The 17666-nt window shown below is 37.3% G+C and overlaps 1 protein-coding gene across 1 annotated transcript in view; it reads right to left on the bottom strand.

Moving 5' to 3' along the window:
* Positions 1-13886, bottom strand: part of LOC107710476 (gamma-aminobutyric acid receptor subunit alpha-6-like) — a 33974-nt gene extending 20088 nt beyond the window's left edge. Inside the window, exons 1-6 of the mRNA XM_016515250.1 lie at positions 13500-13886; positions 13207-13325; positions 9287-9354; positions 7668-7888; positions 7273-7355; positions 2104-2247 (exon numbers count right to left, since the gene is read on the bottom strand). Of these exons, the coding sequence (XP_016370736.1) occupies positions 2104-2247; positions 7273-7355; positions 7668-7888; positions 9287-9354; positions 13207-13325; positions 13500-13585 (721 nt within the window). The 5' untranslated portion in view covers positions 13586-13886. The remainder of the gene's footprint in view (positions 1-2103; positions 2248-7272; positions 7356-7667; positions 7889-9286; positions 9355-13206; positions 13326-13499) is intronic.
* Positions 13887-17666: the final 3780 nt, after the last annotated feature.

The following is a 17666-nucleotide window of genomic DNA, read 5'->3' as shown; positions in this document are numbered from 1 at the left end:
CGATCTGCAAGCGCTCACGCTGACCTTTACATTTAAGCCGACATTAGGCCTTGTGGCATGAGTAAAAAATTTTTTCTTTTAATCTAGCTTACGTTGCTATCAGATATTCTCCATATGCTTTGATCATGTGACTCAGACACAGACCAGGTGTCTCTGAACATGTGCACACTAATAAGATGGACTTAAAGCTTGAGGTACTTGTTGCACACAGGACAAACGGTTAAGGCATAACATCTGTGGGGGCTTGATGTTTAAAATGTAATTTTTCCATTAGAGTAAGCAATATAAACAAAACTAGAGTATTTCCAGAAAGAAATAGCAGTTTTTGAGTTTTAGGTAAGTTTAGGTTTTCTGTGTCAATTAAATACTGTTGTTTCACATATAGTCACTAGCCCCTTTCACACAGTAACCTGTGAATTGCTGTAAAATTACCTGAATGACTTTACCAGTAAATACAAAAATGCGCTGTTCACACAGGTAAGGACGTTCCGTCTTTTTTCCGGTAAGGCACCATTCACACATCAATTTCAAAATACCGGTAAATTCTGTGACTTCATTAACTGGAAATGACCTCTAAACGGCTGTGCGTCCCAGTGTTGTGTTTGTCAACATGGAGAGGTTTACACGGTCAGTGTTTTTGCTGATGTTTTCATTTTTGTGTCAAACGTTCACATTCATGCAACACTTTTGGCCCTGAGACATCGTATTAGACACCTTTAGACATTTCTTTGACTTCCATAAACATAGCGGAGTATCTGTGTCAGAATGTTATGATTGGCCCAGAGTAGACGTCTGTCTTCAGCGCATTCTAAACTCATACTTGCTCATACCGGTAATAATGTGCTGCTTTCACACGGAGCACATTTCCGGTAATTTTCTGGTAATGTTACAACTTCTCATACTTCTCAAATTGCCGGAACAAATTTACTGGTATTTTTGAAAAGGTCCTGTTCACACATGATCTCTTAACGGTAATTTACTGGTAATTTACCAGTAAAGACTGTATGTGTGAAAGGGGCAACTGTTAAGACTAACACTTTGTTCTAACCAGGCCACAAAAAATCAACCCTGGCATTTTTGGTCCAAACAGCCCACCACTACAATTAGAGTCTAGTCGGACAGCACCCATCTATATACACTGTCGTTCGAAACACACACACACACACAAACACACACACACACACACACACACACACACACACACACTATCACTGTGTGTGTATACCTACTGTGTATACCAGATTAAGTGGACCAGTGTACTCACTTGCTCTTGACTTGCTGTTAATAGTCAGTCAAGTAACTGTCTACAAAAGGCTATCTACAAAAAACTAGAGATGCACAGATTAAGATTTTTCATGGGCGATTGAGATTCTAATTCTATTTGTGATGTCTGTCTATTGTGATGTCATTGAGTTTGGGGTTTAGAATCCCAACCACAGTGTCTGAGAAATATCAATACACTGCAGCATTGCAAGCACTACATTACTGTTCAACAGTTTGGGGGTCAGTACAATTTTTTGAAAGAAATGAATACTTTTATTAAGCAAGATATGTATTAAATTGATCAAAAGTGGCAGTAAATATATTTGCAATGCAATATTTCTAATTTAAATGCTGTCCTATTGAACCTTACTATTAATCAAAGAATCCTAAAACAATGTTTCCACAAAATTTTGAAGCAGCACAACTGTTTTCAACATTGATAATAATAATAAGTAGCAAATCAGCATATTAGAATGATTTCTGAAGGATCATGTGACACTGAAGACTGAAGTAACGATGCTGAAAATTTTGTTTTCCATCACAGCAATAAATGACATTTCAAATATATTCAAATACAAAACAGTTATTTTAAATGTAATACTATTTTACAGTATTACTGTATTTGATTAAATAAATGCAGCTAAAACAGTTATTTTAAATTGAATTTCAAACGGTTATTTTGATCAAATTGCAGCCTTGGTGAGAATAATAAGAGACTTCTTTCAAAAACACAGAAAATCTTACAGACCCCAAACATTTGGACAGTTGTATCCTGTATATTGCAAGATATTTGCAGAAAAAATGTTGGTGTCACTGTGAGAGTATGTTATGTGTTTGTACCTGTGATCGATTTTACAGTCTCGCTTGACACAGTCTGTCCGATCAGGTCGTACTGTACCAGGCTGGACGACTCAGGTGGGACCTCCACAGAATGCTGCGGGCCTTTGGTCCAGGTGTAGATCATCTCAGTCTTTGGGTAGGCATCTGACACACAAAACAGAGCTGTCATAACAAGCCCTTACATGATATATAGAATATATGTGTGCATAACACTAACAATCAGACCATATCTGTGGCATTGTGTGATTCCCAGTGGAAATGAAAAAGACTAATGAGATTAAACAGAGAGTAAATGGACACTTCTGCTGCAGTCTCCTGATGCTCCAATTTTTCTCCAGAGTAAAAAAGCCTTAGGTAAACTGAAAACAAACGAGGCAATTGCTGGCATATTGCTGGAAACTGCAGATGACCGGGAAATATTTGTTTATATTGAGATTTATGATTGCAGATTTTGGTAGCTTTGGCAAATCTGTGCACAGTTTGAGACATTGGTGAGATTGTTGTTCTAGTGGAGTTACATGTGAGATTTCTTTTCTCAAGATAATTTAATTTCATTGTCACACTGCAAAATAAATTAAAACAAACAAATAAATAAATAATAAAAAATTCTAACTTCTAAGATTCTAACAAATTTTTGTCTTTTTTTCAGTACAAGTATCTAAACATTCTTAAATGACAATGCATTTACTAGAGAAGTAAAAAATACTATTAAGTTTTGTTTTATGAAAAACTGATCAAAATTAAGTGAGTTTATGCTTTAAACAAGAACAATTATCTGCCAATTATCTGTAAGAAAAATATATTTTTTGCCCTTGAAGTTTGTTTATTTTTTATAACCTTACTGACATTCTTTCTTGTTTTAAGCATAAGCCTTCTTCATTTTTATGCATTTTTTCAGAAAACAAGACTTAATACCTTAAGTGGTTGTGCTTCTTAAGTGAATATATCTTGATTTAACAATATTTAGATATTAGTCCTGGAAAACAAGACAAACATATTGAGGAAGAAACAAAAGAGATATTAAAGAGATCTCATTTGTGATTTTTCTTTCCAAAAACTGCTGCAATTTGGCAATAGGAAGAACGAACTCCACCATATCAACAACTGTCTCGATTTAGCTATTTTTATTTCACCAAAGGAAATAAAGGAGTTAATACTTCAGTTAAACATATCTGAGAACTTTATTACGTCTCCTGAGCTATGAAAGAGCAATCTTTGAGCAATAAGTCTTCCTCTGGGTATGCCTACGCATGGAACTGTGCGTATTAGTCCTCGAGCTCAGGGTCGAACGTTCGCCGCTTAGACACTGATCTTTCCTCACTGCTGCCCACTTCCTCCACTGTGCGTGCCAATCTCAAATCCAAGCCAAACAGAACAATCATCCTGACACAGAAATCAGATCCGCTGAGATGTTCTCCTGCTCGGAATCAGACAGATTTCATTTATGGGGGAGAAATCCATACATCAAACGGCTCATGCTCTCGGAGTAGAGACTGACTGCACATCCAGGAGTCCGTCAGCACGTTCCCTGTGCTCCTGTCCTCCTTTGAGATCATCATCATCATCATCTCTATCTTCCTTAATTCTCTTTTTTCTCTCCTCCTCGCTGTCTCTTTCTACTTTTCTTTTCTGAACCCCCACACACTGGGAAATAGAGCAGAGGAAGTGCTTCCAAGACACCCACCAACAACCCCATGAAAATAGAAAGAGAGTGAGCAAGAGAGAAGAGAGGGGGAACAGAGAGACTAAGCAAGTTTTGATCCAAAGTAACGCTGGGCATGACATAATTTTTCGAGGGGAATTGAACGAACCCATGCGGGAGAAAGAGATGGATCAGTAAAACATGAGTATAACTACAAACTATTTTCTGAAGACTAGAACATGTCAGCACAAAAGTTTCTGTCATGATGCTTATGTTTTGTTTCTGGTTGCCAGGGCATTGCTAAGTGGTTTCCAGGGTTATTAAAATTAACTAAAATAAAACCATTTTCTTTACTTGAACAAAATGAATGTTAACTGAAAAAAGCAAAACAATATATATATATATATAAAACAACCTATTTTATTTTAGCTATTTTTGTTATTTTTAGCATTTGTATTTTATGTTTAGTTTAACTTGAAGTACCAAAATAAATTAAACAAAAACTGAAAAATACAAATTAATAAAAAACTGTTTAGACATATAAAAAGCTAATAAAAATGACAAAACACAACAAAATTACATATAAAATGTCCAAATAAATAAATAACCTGCAATAGTATATTATCAATATTAATAAAATAATACTGGTGGTTACTAAGGTGATCAATGAGTTACATTTAACGTTGCTCAGTGAATGCTGGATTTGCTGGATTTTACAAAATCCAGTCATTTTAATAAAAATTCATGCAATCAGGAGTTTTGCCCTTTAAAAAAAAAAAAAAAAAAAAGTGATTGTGATTGTGATTTTTTCTCTTCTTCTTTTTAAAAGCTTCAGGTTTGCTGTGCTTGTTTTTAGGACTGTGCAATTTCGTCAAAACTTTTGTAATTGTATTTCAGTATGACAATAAATAATAATTGACTGTACAATAAAATTATTATTATTATTATTATTATTATATTTTATTACTAAGTTAAAATATTAAACAAAATAAATAGGGCCTATTACTATCATAATATTTCATTGTATAATAATAAATTGAGTACTTAAGAAAAAAATATAATAATAATAATAATAATAATAATAATACATATTATTTTAATTTACATTACTACTATAAAATCACAATACCAATATGTATGGCTGCCTTAATCTCTTAATTTTCAAACATTAAACCAATGAGGTTTTATGTCAGAAAGTAAGAACACAGAGCTAAGGAAGTAAGGAAATGCAGTATCCGCAAAACTATTTGTGATACAAACCAGTGTGTTTATAATTATGACAATTACATTTCAACTAGTATGATAACAGACATCAGATTGCAATATCAAGCACCGTAACAATCTTTGGGAAGATGGTTGGTGTATGCGGTGTTCAAAAATGTGACCCAAACTCAGAGCAGATGCAGATATGAGTTCTACTACAAACTGAGACACTGAAAACACCAGATCACAAGCTGCGTTTGTAAACGAACAAAGTGCCGTGCTTCACTCTGAAACATGCAGCGCATATATTTATTTAATTAAATCGCAGCCTTTGATAATGGTACTACAATTTTGGTTTTAAGGTTTAGTTCACTAATCCTAACTCTGAATGATAGTGACCCGAGCAAACATCACTAATACATGAATACAGAAGAAAGGGAATGACATGACATGAGAGAGGAGAAGAACACTGTATCAGAGTGCAAAGGAAAGATTGTAAACTGAAAACGAGAGCTGTTATAGGTCTGCGCAGTCCCGGGGCAGGAGGGAAAGCTGTGGTGACCTTCTCGGCTCTACAGGGGATGAACAGCTCTCTGTCTAGATGCTTCCCCTCCGGCCCAGAGAAAGGACAGAAAGATGTATAAGAAGACAAAGAAGAGAGAGCAAGATATCCATCAGCACATTAGTGCAGTCACCACTAAAAAACCAAAACATTGAGATCGTCCTCCATCACAATGTCACAATGCGCCAGCAGGAGCTCTCTGGACTGATTTTTATCTCCAGATCTTCCAGCAGTCTCCATAAAAGAGCCCTACCCACCTGCCACATATTCCCATTTGAGATTACGGCTTCTTTTCAGATTTCTCTTTCTGTTCCTGAACTTTTTTTTTTTCACGTTTTCGTTTTCATTTTTGCTGACCGACTGTCATGAACAGTCCTGCTGATATGGAGATTCTTTGTTCAGTTTTTAGAATATGAACCAACTCTGTATTTACACACTCGGAAGAAAAAGTAATTTCTCCTTGTGGAGAAGAGCTGCTTTTCAGACCTCTAAGGTATTTGCTTTTAAATTAAACTTGTAGCTTATACACTGTGTATATACTGTATTTATATATGTATTTTTTTTTCTCTCCCAAAGAAAATAATGAATGTCATGAGTTTGCATTTGCTTAGCCAACTATGAAAAAGTAATTCTAGATGAAGAACTAATCAGTGTTTAAACTAGCAGCCAAGGCAACATGCTGAATTTATTTTTTGTACCATAAAAACTCAAAGATGCTATGTTAAGAATGCAATAGCTTACGGCATACTATGCAGTGAACATTGAATACTGCACGCTATTTAAATTTAAATAAATATTTATTTTTTTTATACAAAACTTGACAGTCTGACTATTAAGAAAAAAATATTTTTAAAATTGTAACATTACTTGAATGGTCAAGTTGAGCACATTACATTGTGGGATGCAGTATCCCATGCAGTATACTCTGCTGAACACTACAATTTTTGGGCAAATGTAGTAAGCAATTCAGCTATTCCACACATAAAATGTACATACCATTTACTGTATATACTATTGTTCAAAAGTTTGGGGTCAGTAAAAAAATTAGTACTTTTATTCAGACACATTCAATTGGCCAAAAGTGACAGTAAAGACATTCATAATAAATGCTGTTCTTTTGAACTGTTTTCAACATTTATAATAATAAGAAATGTTTTTTGAACAGCAAATCAGCATATTAGAATGATTTCTGAAGGATCATGTGACACTGAAGACTGGAGTAATGATGCTGAAAATTCAGCTTTGTATCTCAGTAATAAATTACATTTTACAATATATCCAAATACAGAACAGTAATTTTAAAATGTAATGCTATTTTACAGCATTAATGTATTTGATCAAATAAATACCGCCTTGATGAGCATAAGAGACTACTTTCAAAATCATAAAAAATCCCAAGGATTCCAACTTTTGAATGGTAGTGTATATACTATATGCAGCAGAAATAGTGCAGTGTGCTGTTCTGAACATAGCCATGTTTTGACAAACACAGTCTCAACTCGGAATAGTATACTAGCATAATCAATAATCAATTCTGTTTCCAGTATACATTTTTAGTCATCTGACAGTGAAGAGAGAGAGAAATCCATTTTTAAAGAAGGGATTATTTCAGTGCTCTTCAAGAAACGCTTCATAAGTAATGTTCTTCTCCTCACTCCAAACACGTCATTTAAACTGCCATGTTCCTTTACTCTGAAATACTGTCTCAAATCATGCTTTAGTGTTCTGTGAAAAAAATCAACATATATAGTGTAATCCTCACAGCTGCCAAACTTCAGAGGGCAGGAGTGGCCATCCATTGGGAAATCAACGAGTCTCATTGGACATTCTGCAATTATTGTCAACCTGTGGAAAAAACACAGATAGAAATGGTTAAAATATTGAGGATGTGATGTCCAGCAACACTTTCAAAGTTCTTTACACATGTTCCTGGATCAACATCCTTTTCTTTCAAACAGCTAGAATTGTAGTGTTAGCCTTAGGGTGGCGTTTGAGGCTTCAACAACATTCATATCAACCTGCCATTTTCCACTGAACACAAATGTTGTTGCAGGACCAACAAAAGATGATCCAGGAACACATCCTACTTGGCATAACGTCGGTCACCCACGAGCAAACACAGTCTGCCAAACTCTTTTCAGCGTATGCGTGCTGTACCTCATAGTGTACAGGATGGTGCCGTTCTTCATGATTCTGAAGAGTCTGTTGGGTGCCGTCATGTTGTGAGCCACTGATCTTTTGCCGTTCCTGAAGAATGTGTCGGGGGTCCAAACTTTGGTCACCATCAGGTTATTTAGCCGGAGGATCTCCACCGGGCCATCATACCTCAACCGCCTATCCACCCATGTCTGGCGGAAGAACACGTCCATGGTGTACTCCTGGTAGAAAGCACAGATATAGAGCAGTCAAAACAGCACACAAATCAATCTGACTTACTCCTGACAGAATGCTTCATTAGAGTGGTTCAGTAAAAAGCAACTTCTCAATAATAAATAAAAAAAATCCACCATAATCTTGCAAAAACAGTCTACACACTTAAACAAACACTTCCCCTCACGCTGACAAATTGTGCTCCTGCCAAATTCCCCTGTAACCCTTAAAAACAACATAACATCAAAATGAACTCTATTTACTTTTTAGAATAATCCTGAGATGAACTCAAGGATTTCTCATCAAATTCTTCCAAGAAAGAGTTTTCTTGTAAAAACTCCACTGTAACCCTTAAAAATGACATAACACCAATTTGAACCCTATTTAGGCTACTATTTAAAAAATGTCTCAAACTGTGCAGATTCACCAAAAGTATTAATACCAAAGTATGCAATCTAGTCAAGTCAAGGTCTCAACATGAACTTAAGCATTTTCAATCAAATTCCTCCAAGAAAGAATTTCCTCATAAATAATTAAAATAAAAATGAACCCTATTTACTTTTTAAAGAAATGTCTCAAACTGTGCAAATTATTGAAAATACTAGAGTATGCTAAAGTCAAGGGTCTCAATATGCGCTCAAGCATTTCTCACCTCATTTTTTGTAAAAAAAAATCCCCTGTATCTGTACAACAACAAGGTTGTGTGGGCGGGGAAAAATAACATTAACCAATAATATTGTAGGATTTTTTTTTTCAAAGTTGTAAATAAAACAAAGATTGCTGGAGTATGTTTTACAAGTAAATACAATTTAATTTTTTTTTCTACTTCAAAATTTCACATTTAATTGAATGTATTACTTGATGTTTCTTTCTAATTATTTGTTAGAATTTCTGAGTGAAAATTGTTTCTACACAATTTTTTTTGTTTGTTTTTTCAGTGTACTGGAGAAAACCAGCTGAATATTCTGTTTCACTTGAAAACATATAACAATACAGAAATTAAATGGATTTTGAATGTCCTTTTGTGCATTCCTTTTTGCTGGTTTTAATACTGCAGGTACCAATCTGCTCTAAACACTGTAAGTTGGGTCACATTTAGTGCTGTTATGCTCTTGTGCGAGGTGCTGAACCTCATATTCTTCTCAGGGGAAAATACCTGCTGAAATTGTTGACTCAATCACAAATGTTTTTTTGAATCTCTGCCACACAGTACTTGATTCACTCTGACTAAGCAGATAACTGCACCTTGCACTGATCTAAATGGCAAGCTGCCTGAATTATTTATTTTAATCATATCTCAGCGGATGGATATGACACTTTATATAACAGCTGCTTGTGCACACATACATGTACACACACAAATCCAACCTGTTCACACATAATCATAAACATCTCAGAGCACTCACCATCTCCACGTCGGAAACTGGGCCGAAACTTGTGACGTAAATATCGGTCTTCACTTCCGTTACTGGACCTGGTCGGACACAGGAATCAGAACCACATTAAACCTCTTATGACTAGAAATGCACAAAACTGATGTGATCTATGAATGTGACCCAAACCAGGTATAACGAATGAAAAATGGATTAACACAGGATTGCTTTTGCTTTTTTTTGCTGTCAAAGTCAACATGAACCCACATTCTCGACTCATTTGACTTCTATAATGAGAAAAAATGCTGGACAGGACTTGATTTGTTCAATCAAGAATTTATTTGATGGTATAAAGTATGTGTTTCAAATCAGAATCAGAGCTAAATGTGAGTCACAGTGGAGTGGAAAATCTGTAATTATTTGCTAATATTGCATAACCTTTATGACAATGTTAAGCAGCATTAGATAACAACTCTTAAGATTTTAGAAAGGCACATTACCTACAGTATTACGGTAGTCTAAAACAACACCTAAACAGCTATTTGGCTAAAAGGAATAGTTCACCCAAAGATGAAAATCTGTTGAAAATGCACCCTCTGGCCATCCAAGATGTTTGTTACTTCAGAACAGGTTTGGAGAAATGTAGTATTACATCACTTGCTCACCAATGTATCCACTGCAGTGAATGGGTGCCGTCAGAATCCAAGTTCAAACAGCTGCTAAAAACTTTGATGATGACTTTTTCACTGAATAAAGCAATATGGATAGGGGACTCATATTTTATCCAGAAGCAACAGTTTGAAGTTAAGAACATTGTAACGATGGGTTTGTTTCCTACAAACACGCAGCTTTTCGCTTCAACAGACGTTTATAGATGGAGTCGTGTGGATTATTTGTGCATTCTAAAAAATGCTGGGTTGTTTCAACCCAACTTTGGGTCAAATATGGACTAACCCAGCTGTTGGGTTACATTTTTAAATTACATTTTTAACCCAAAAGTTGGGTTAGTCCATATTTGACCCAAAGTTGGGTTGAAACAACCCAGCATTTTTAGAGTGTGGATCATTGTGATGTTTTTATCAGCTGTTTGGACTCTCATTCTGACGGCACCCATTCACTGCAGAGCATCCATTTATGTGCAAGTGATGTAATGCTAAATTTCTCCAAATTACGAAGAAACAAACTCGTGTACATCTTGGATGTGACATCAGCCAAAAGGAAAGTCAATTCTGAGGCAGATTATGCAGATTTTTTCTTAAAAATGTACACTGTCAAGTACTGCACAATATGACCAGGATTGTGTATTAGGAAAGGAAGAGTCCGTTTGTATTTCACTTTTCCCAGTTTTCTCTGACTGAAACAATTTCTTTTTTATTTATCTACTTTTACCAAATTCTTGTGGAGAGAAAAATACAATGATAAATAAATAAACAAATAAAGACCAAAAGTGTAACTGAAAACAGACTAAGGCACTCAAAGCTCTAAATCACATGATTAATCACTGAACCGTCTCATTGGCTGAACTTGTGAGGGTTGAACTACTAATGTTCTAGAGCTTCTCTGATAGATGCTTGAGTAAATCACTTGAGAGAGAAGTGCCTTCAGTCAAACACAAGAAAATGGATTATCTGTCATTAAACAGACACTCTGAGCATCTCTCACAGTTGACAACCATGAATTCTACAGAAATATGAAAGACAGGAACAATCTCACTCAGTCCACTGCACACAAAAATAAAAAAGAGATCTTTTAAATATCTCAAATGTTTCTCCAACACAAATGAGATTAAACTGAAAGTAAATGGAGGTTTCTTAGGTCTCCTGCTTTCAGATGCATCTCCTCATGAGATTCAAAAGAGATATCATCAGTGCCTCAAACTGCACAGATTTGACCAAAAGACCAAAGTATGCAATCACAAGTCAAAGGTCTCAATATGAAACATTTCTCATCAAATTCTTTGAATACCAAGCTGCTTTTCACATTCACTTTATCTATACTCTTACTGCAGGACAATTATCTCATTTGTTTCTATTGAAACACAAAAGGAAGATTTTCAAACAGCTTTTTTTTCAATACAACAAAAGTTCATGAAATGTAAAAATAATAATAATAATAATAATTATTATTATTATTATTTCAGAGTTGTAAATAAAACAACGTTTATTGGAGTACATTTTACAAGAAACTACTATTTCAGTCTTTCTACTTCAAAATTTCACATTTGATGCAGTGTTACTTGCTGTTTCTTTGTAATTATTTGCAAAATTTAGCAATTTCTGAGAATTTTGTTTCAAAGTAAATCCTACACCTTTTTTTTCCAGTAGCGACAGTAGTGATTAGTCAAGTAAAAAAACAAAACAAAAAAAAACCTTTTAAGTATCATAAAATAGTCCATATGACTCATGCTCTATGTTTCAAGTCATCTGAAGCCATAAGGCAGCTTGTATGAGAAACAGAAACTCAAAATTTTAGCTTGTCATTTACAAAAAAATCTTTCTCTTGACCAACTGATTTCGGAGGACTTGGAATATAGTGGACAAGTCGTATGGATTACTTTTATGGTGCTTTTTTTTGTCACATGCACCATTGATCAAATTTGCTATTTTTATGTTCAACTGAAATGATAACAGGTTTGCAACAACATTAGAGTGAATTTTTACTTTTGGGTGAACAATTACATAATACAGTATATTTTGACAAGTGTATTTCTTCAAACCCAAGTCCTCATGGTGCAACAATCAGACGACAACAACAAGGCCAGTGGTAAGAGACGCACCCGAGCCCTGATATCTATCATCTCTGAAGCACTGCATTCTTGCAAGGGCAACTCATGCTATCCTACTAGAACTGTGAACCCACACCATCTAGCTGAGAGCTGATCAAGCCCCTCCAGCCTGATCCAGCTCCGCTCGAGAGCTCTTGTCATGTGAAGGTGGGTGTGCTGCTCTGTTTGGAGAGATGTGCTCTCTGCCTCTTCACTAAAGTTGCATAAAAAACCAGAGCTTCATTCCCAGAGCTCCAATCACATCCTGGCATTACGCATAGAGAACCACAGTCTTTGATTTGATTATTTATTTCTTGGGTAAAAAAATTAAATGAGGGAAAGGGAAGAGTGGAAACTGACGTGTGCAGCAAGTCTTGATGTTTTTCTTTAGAAACTTTCATCAATAAGTCACTCATCAATATTATGTATGATTAATACATCACTAGCTCATGTTTCTAGGCTGAAAATATTTAATTCCATTTCTAACAATTTGCATGCACACTAACTAATGATCTCTAAAGCATCATATAATCTAGTAATGCTTTTTCATGCTATTAATGAAGATATAAAGTGTTACATTTTACACACGAAGTTTAATATCCAGATCTTTTTGGCTATTTTTAAAATTTTCAAGCACACTCTAAGGGGTTAATACTGAAGTTTCAAGCACAATGACCACAGTCAAATATTTCGTGCTATTGTACTCAAGAATAGAGCAACAATAAAATTGTTCGCTCATGACCAGCAATTATATAGCAGCGAATCATTTGGCTTCTCAAAACAGGTTAAAACGCTGGTGCGCGCTGTTTAAAGATAGGAGAGTGTGGGGAAAGTGAGCGGTTTACGCAAACAAAGCGAACATCTGTACTCTTCCTACTTAAAATGTGTGCATTAAGCGGCTTTCTCGGCGCGATTACATAACTAAACTCGCTTAAACAACCAAACGGCACCGATCTAACAGATACATGAGAGCAGAGAAAGAAAGTGGGCAGCAAAAGGACATTTGGAGTTGGCTTACACCTCCATCTCCCCTCAGAGGACACCAACCCTCACCAAACAAACAACACTTGGTAAACAGCATGCGACCTGCGTAAAAACACAACATTTGGAGAGCTCGCTTTGCGCGAGAAGCTTTAAAAGCAACGTGAGCTTTTTTGGGGCAAATGATTGTAAAGATTTTGGCACGTACCCCCAAATCCAGGTCGGAGCCTGTTGTCGTATCCATCCAGAAGTCGGTCCAGAATGCGTGTGAAATTTTCCGGGTATAATTTCTCATCCTTTCTGATCTGTCCAGATATTCTCTTTATGCTAAAAACAACACATAGCAAACTGAAGCATTTTAACATTGGGCACACATGAAATAAACGCCTATTTTTCGTATCAATCAACAGCACAAACAGTTCAAAGACGCCTGGGTTTGTCGTTTGTAACCTCGAGGCGTAAAGATGCCATGCGTAACGCTCACATCCAGTTGGAACTCACCAAGCCGCCACACACAGAAAGTAGAGGAGAGTGGAAATAGAAGTGGGGTACATCGCAGTCACCATCTCCTTCTTGGCAGAAACCATGTTTACATGCCATTCTTTAAGCCTTCTTCACATTTCCCTTCGCCAAACGTCCCGAGGAAAGATCGAGGAAACGTGCGGCAGCGCGCAAGACGCGCTTCACCATCACCCGCAAAGCCGTGCCAGCGAAGCATCCAAATCCAGAACTCGCTCTGCGCCCGATGGATCGCCTACATCCAAACCCCAATCTCAGTGGTTAAGAGAAGCATATGGTGAAGCATCCTGTGGAATCGTGCGTCTCGCTGTGAGGAGGTTAGAGGAGAGAGAGGAGGACGCGCTGGGTTCCTACACACTTGCCTCAGTGCCAAAACTGGGACGTGCGTCCGACGCGCAACGCACTCACGAGCGCACTTAAGAGAAGTCTGCCTGCCAACGTTTGTGCAAGATTACTTTGGTGATGTAGTGGCGGCATTGCGCATGAACTCACTTTACGCAGCAATTATCATGTCCGATCTTGCCCGTGGTAAACTTTGACTTTGGGGGACGGGTGTTAATTGATCTTGGCAACTAAAAGGTGCAAATCTGAATTCTGGCGTTCTTGGATTATAATTAAACCCGTTTGCATTACAAGATTAACAGCTCCTGCTCTCTGGAAAAAGATCAAACTTATCAGGGCTTGCAAATATTACAGCATATTAAAATGGGTCAGTGTTTGTCGCAACGTTACACACATGCTCGCGCACAATCCGAGGTACAGTCACACTGTACAGGAAGTAGGACAAACCACACGCAGCTCCTGTACACCTGGGACGGGACAAAGTCTTCGATGTAGTATGCGTGCGTGTGTGTGCGTGCGTGCTGTCCTGCGAAAAACATTCTTGGTTTCCATTCTGGTCCCACATTCAATGGTAACCGTGAAAAGAAAAGCTAATTAACTCTTGTCCAATTTTTTTTTATAGCAATCATACCCAGCGATCCTAATCAGCACAAGCTGACATACACACTGCACAGTGCATAATAACTCCAGTCTGTCACCTCACAGACTATACAAAGCATCAGATTCGAACTGATCCAGGATCAGCTGCTGTGCCGTATTTAGTTGGCTATAAAAAGCAAAACCTTATCTTCAATCAGCACTCTTGCTCTGGTTTATAGCGTATGATCTGTGGGCAGCTGGTGGCGTATTCACAGGCCTTATTCATAGGTTGTTCGCCTGCGAGAAAAGCATATAATAAACATAATGAGCTAGAGGTGGCACTCTAGTGTAACATCAAATTATGTGGTAAAATAATGAAGACTAAAGAATTCAATTAGCCCTCCATGTGTTTTTGGGTGAAGAAACCAGCTAGGAGTTTGCAATTAAAATGGTCATCTTTATTAGTAATTAGAGAGAGATGTTTAAATTCGCTACACTTTATAGTTTCATGTCATAATGTTTTTTTTTTTTTTTTTTTCTACAGTGATTAAGATTTGAAAAGAATGAGACTTTGGAGTCTTGTCCTAATTTTGATTTAAAATAAGGCAGCATAATCTATTCTCTTCTCTTCAGCATGAAGCAGTGTCTGCACACAACAGAAAATCAAACAGTGAAATCGGCCAAAGAACTTCTAATTAACTGCAATTTTTGCATTGTTCATCAGCGCACATTGTTCTGAAGGTATTATAAATATTTTTATAATCTTTCATTAAAACATAAAAGCTTTCTCCACTTTTAAAATGATTTTTCTGTTCTGCTGATGTAACCAAGGCTGCATGTTTAAGGGAAAATAATATTAATAATATTATTAAAATCCAAAAAAAAAAAAACATTGGATGAAATCAAGTCCTAATTTTTTACATTACGGAACTTAAATTATAATGTATAACATTTAAATGTGAATAAATTTGGTCAACAAATGACAGAGAGTGTTCTGGAAACCTGTTTGAAAACAGTAATTTTTTAATGCAATTCCATTAGGTGCAACTAGATGGACAGAAATTACACACTTCGCCTTCAAAAATAAAGCTAACGTGCATAATTGTGTTGAAATAGGATCAGACATGTTATAGGCTACCTTTGCCGAAGACCTAGCCATTTAAGTCAGTTCATCAAACTGCCCACCTGCACTGTAAAATCTTGTTGAGCACACCTCAAGTATTCTCAGCCACCTGGCAATTGACATTAATGTGATTTGAACTGATTTGGTAAGAATGTATCTGCTAGTACATACAACTTGACTAGTTTAAAGGTGGTTTATTATGATTTAAAATTTTTTAACTTTAGTTAGCGTGTAATGTTGCTGTTAGAGCATAAACAACCGTTTTGATGAGAACGGAAACAGCGGTGTATTAAGGTAAAATATGTGCAGGCTCTCATTTTTAAAGTTATGTTACATGCTGTTCACACGTTGGCAATAAAAAGTGATTAATACTTGAAAATTATTTCATAAATCCCCTTTAAAATTTTCATTTTGTCCATAGAAAGAAGAAGCTAACTTAACCCTCTGGTATTGTTCATTTGGGAGTCACACATGTTGTCGCTGTCAAAAGGGACCGGACACCTGAAATGTAGCTTTTTTTTTATTTTCAGTGAAATCAATGTAATATATTTTTGTTCGATAATTATAAATAAAAAAAACATATTTTTTATTTTGTATTTTGAGAGAATTTCATGATACTATTTAATATTCATGCAATTATTTTGATAGATTTTTCCCAATGAAAATAATACAAACATTTTTTTCTAATATTTTTCTATTACTTTTCAATTATGGCTGTATTTCATGTTAAAATAGAGACAATGCCTTTAAAATCCAACTTTTGAAGGCAGATTAGTTCCATCTGGTGGGAGTAAAAAAAGAAAAACATCTACAATGCCATGGTTTAGCCACTAGATTCCTATAGAGCTCTATATAAAAGGCTTATAAATTATCTAGTTGTTTTTAGACACAAATACTTTTATTTTTTTTTTAAGTTGTGGATTTATATTTATATTTAGACATTCTTAAAGACAACTTTTTGTAAAGGTTTAGATTCCCCTTCAGGAACTCGAGCTGCGTCGAAATGCTACGGGAAGGCCTCCAGCGTGACCATGCTCCTTATCACATGTGTAATCAGTCCAATAGATGGGCGAGACGTCACGGGCGGGGTGACCTAGCGACCAGGAAGCATAAAAGCACGTGCGGTGAAACCGGCGTCAGCTTTCTGTCATTCAGCAAGCGCTCTGTGTGTGTCAGTCTTATTTGGTGTTGTCTGTACATTATCACTCTTTATTTTACCAATACGAGTGTAGACAAACATACGGCGAGAGCGGGCAGCATCTCAGACTGTGTGTTCTTCACTGCCCGCGCTACATTTCGGGTGGGGATACACACAGTTTGTGTGTTGTCTGCTTGGGAGCGAAGCACGCAGAGTCAACTCTCTTGCGAGCGTTTGTCACTGCGTATGCTTGCTCTCCGAGGGCTCTCTTTGAGGAGGGAGTCTTCACCAGCGTTTCTCGCGGCGCCGGCCCCGCTTTCGGCGAGGCAGAGCGGCGGCTGTGCTCGTGGGCTTCGCATATGGATCCGGTGGAGGGAATGTAGACGGGCGAGTCCCTATCTTCTTCCTCACCTACCAGATCCAGCACCCGCTCTCGGGGTTCGGAAGCCCGCGCTGCGGTTCTTTCCCCCCTGTAAGAGGGCTCGACGCTCCGCCTGTCTTCCTCCGAGGAGGTTGATGAGGGCGTCGATGAGCTCGCCAGTTGCACAAGCATCAGTTACACAAGCATATTATGCCTAATATTATAATGAGCAGCTTTACTGTGGAACGGAGCTGTTTTACAGTCGCACAAGCATTATGTTTATACTATTATAAGTAGCAGTTACTGGGGAGTGGAGCTCACGCAGTCAGCTCTCGGAAATAAGGGGCTGATTGTGTTTCTCCCCGCTGAACGCTCCGCTCCCGCTGGGCACGCTCCGAGGAGTGTGTCCGTATTTGCGAGCTCGCGGTTCGGTCCCGCTATTGCTGAGGCACGGCGGCGATTCAGATCGCGGGGATCGCACGTGGATCTAGCGGATGGGTTGGAGACGGCTCGCCCTTTCTCCGCCTGCACTCCCTAGATCCAGCGCTCTCTCTCTCGAGGCTCGGAAGCCCGCGCTGCGGTTTCTTCCCCCTCTGAGCGAGAGCT

The sequence above is a fragment of the Sinocyclocheilus rhinocerous genome, unplaced genomic scaffold (assembly GCF_001515625.1).
Source record: "Sinocyclocheilus rhinocerous isolate Xijiao unplaced genomic scaffold, SAMN03320098_v1.1 scaffold297, whole genome shotgun sequence".
Classification (NCBI taxonomy): domain Eukaryota; kingdom Metazoa; phylum Chordata; class Actinopteri; order Cypriniformes; family Cyprinidae; genus Sinocyclocheilus; species Sinocyclocheilus rhinocerous.
The sequence above is the reverse complement of the archived record's forward strand: the minus strand, read 5'-3'. Positions and strand labels throughout refer to the sequence as shown.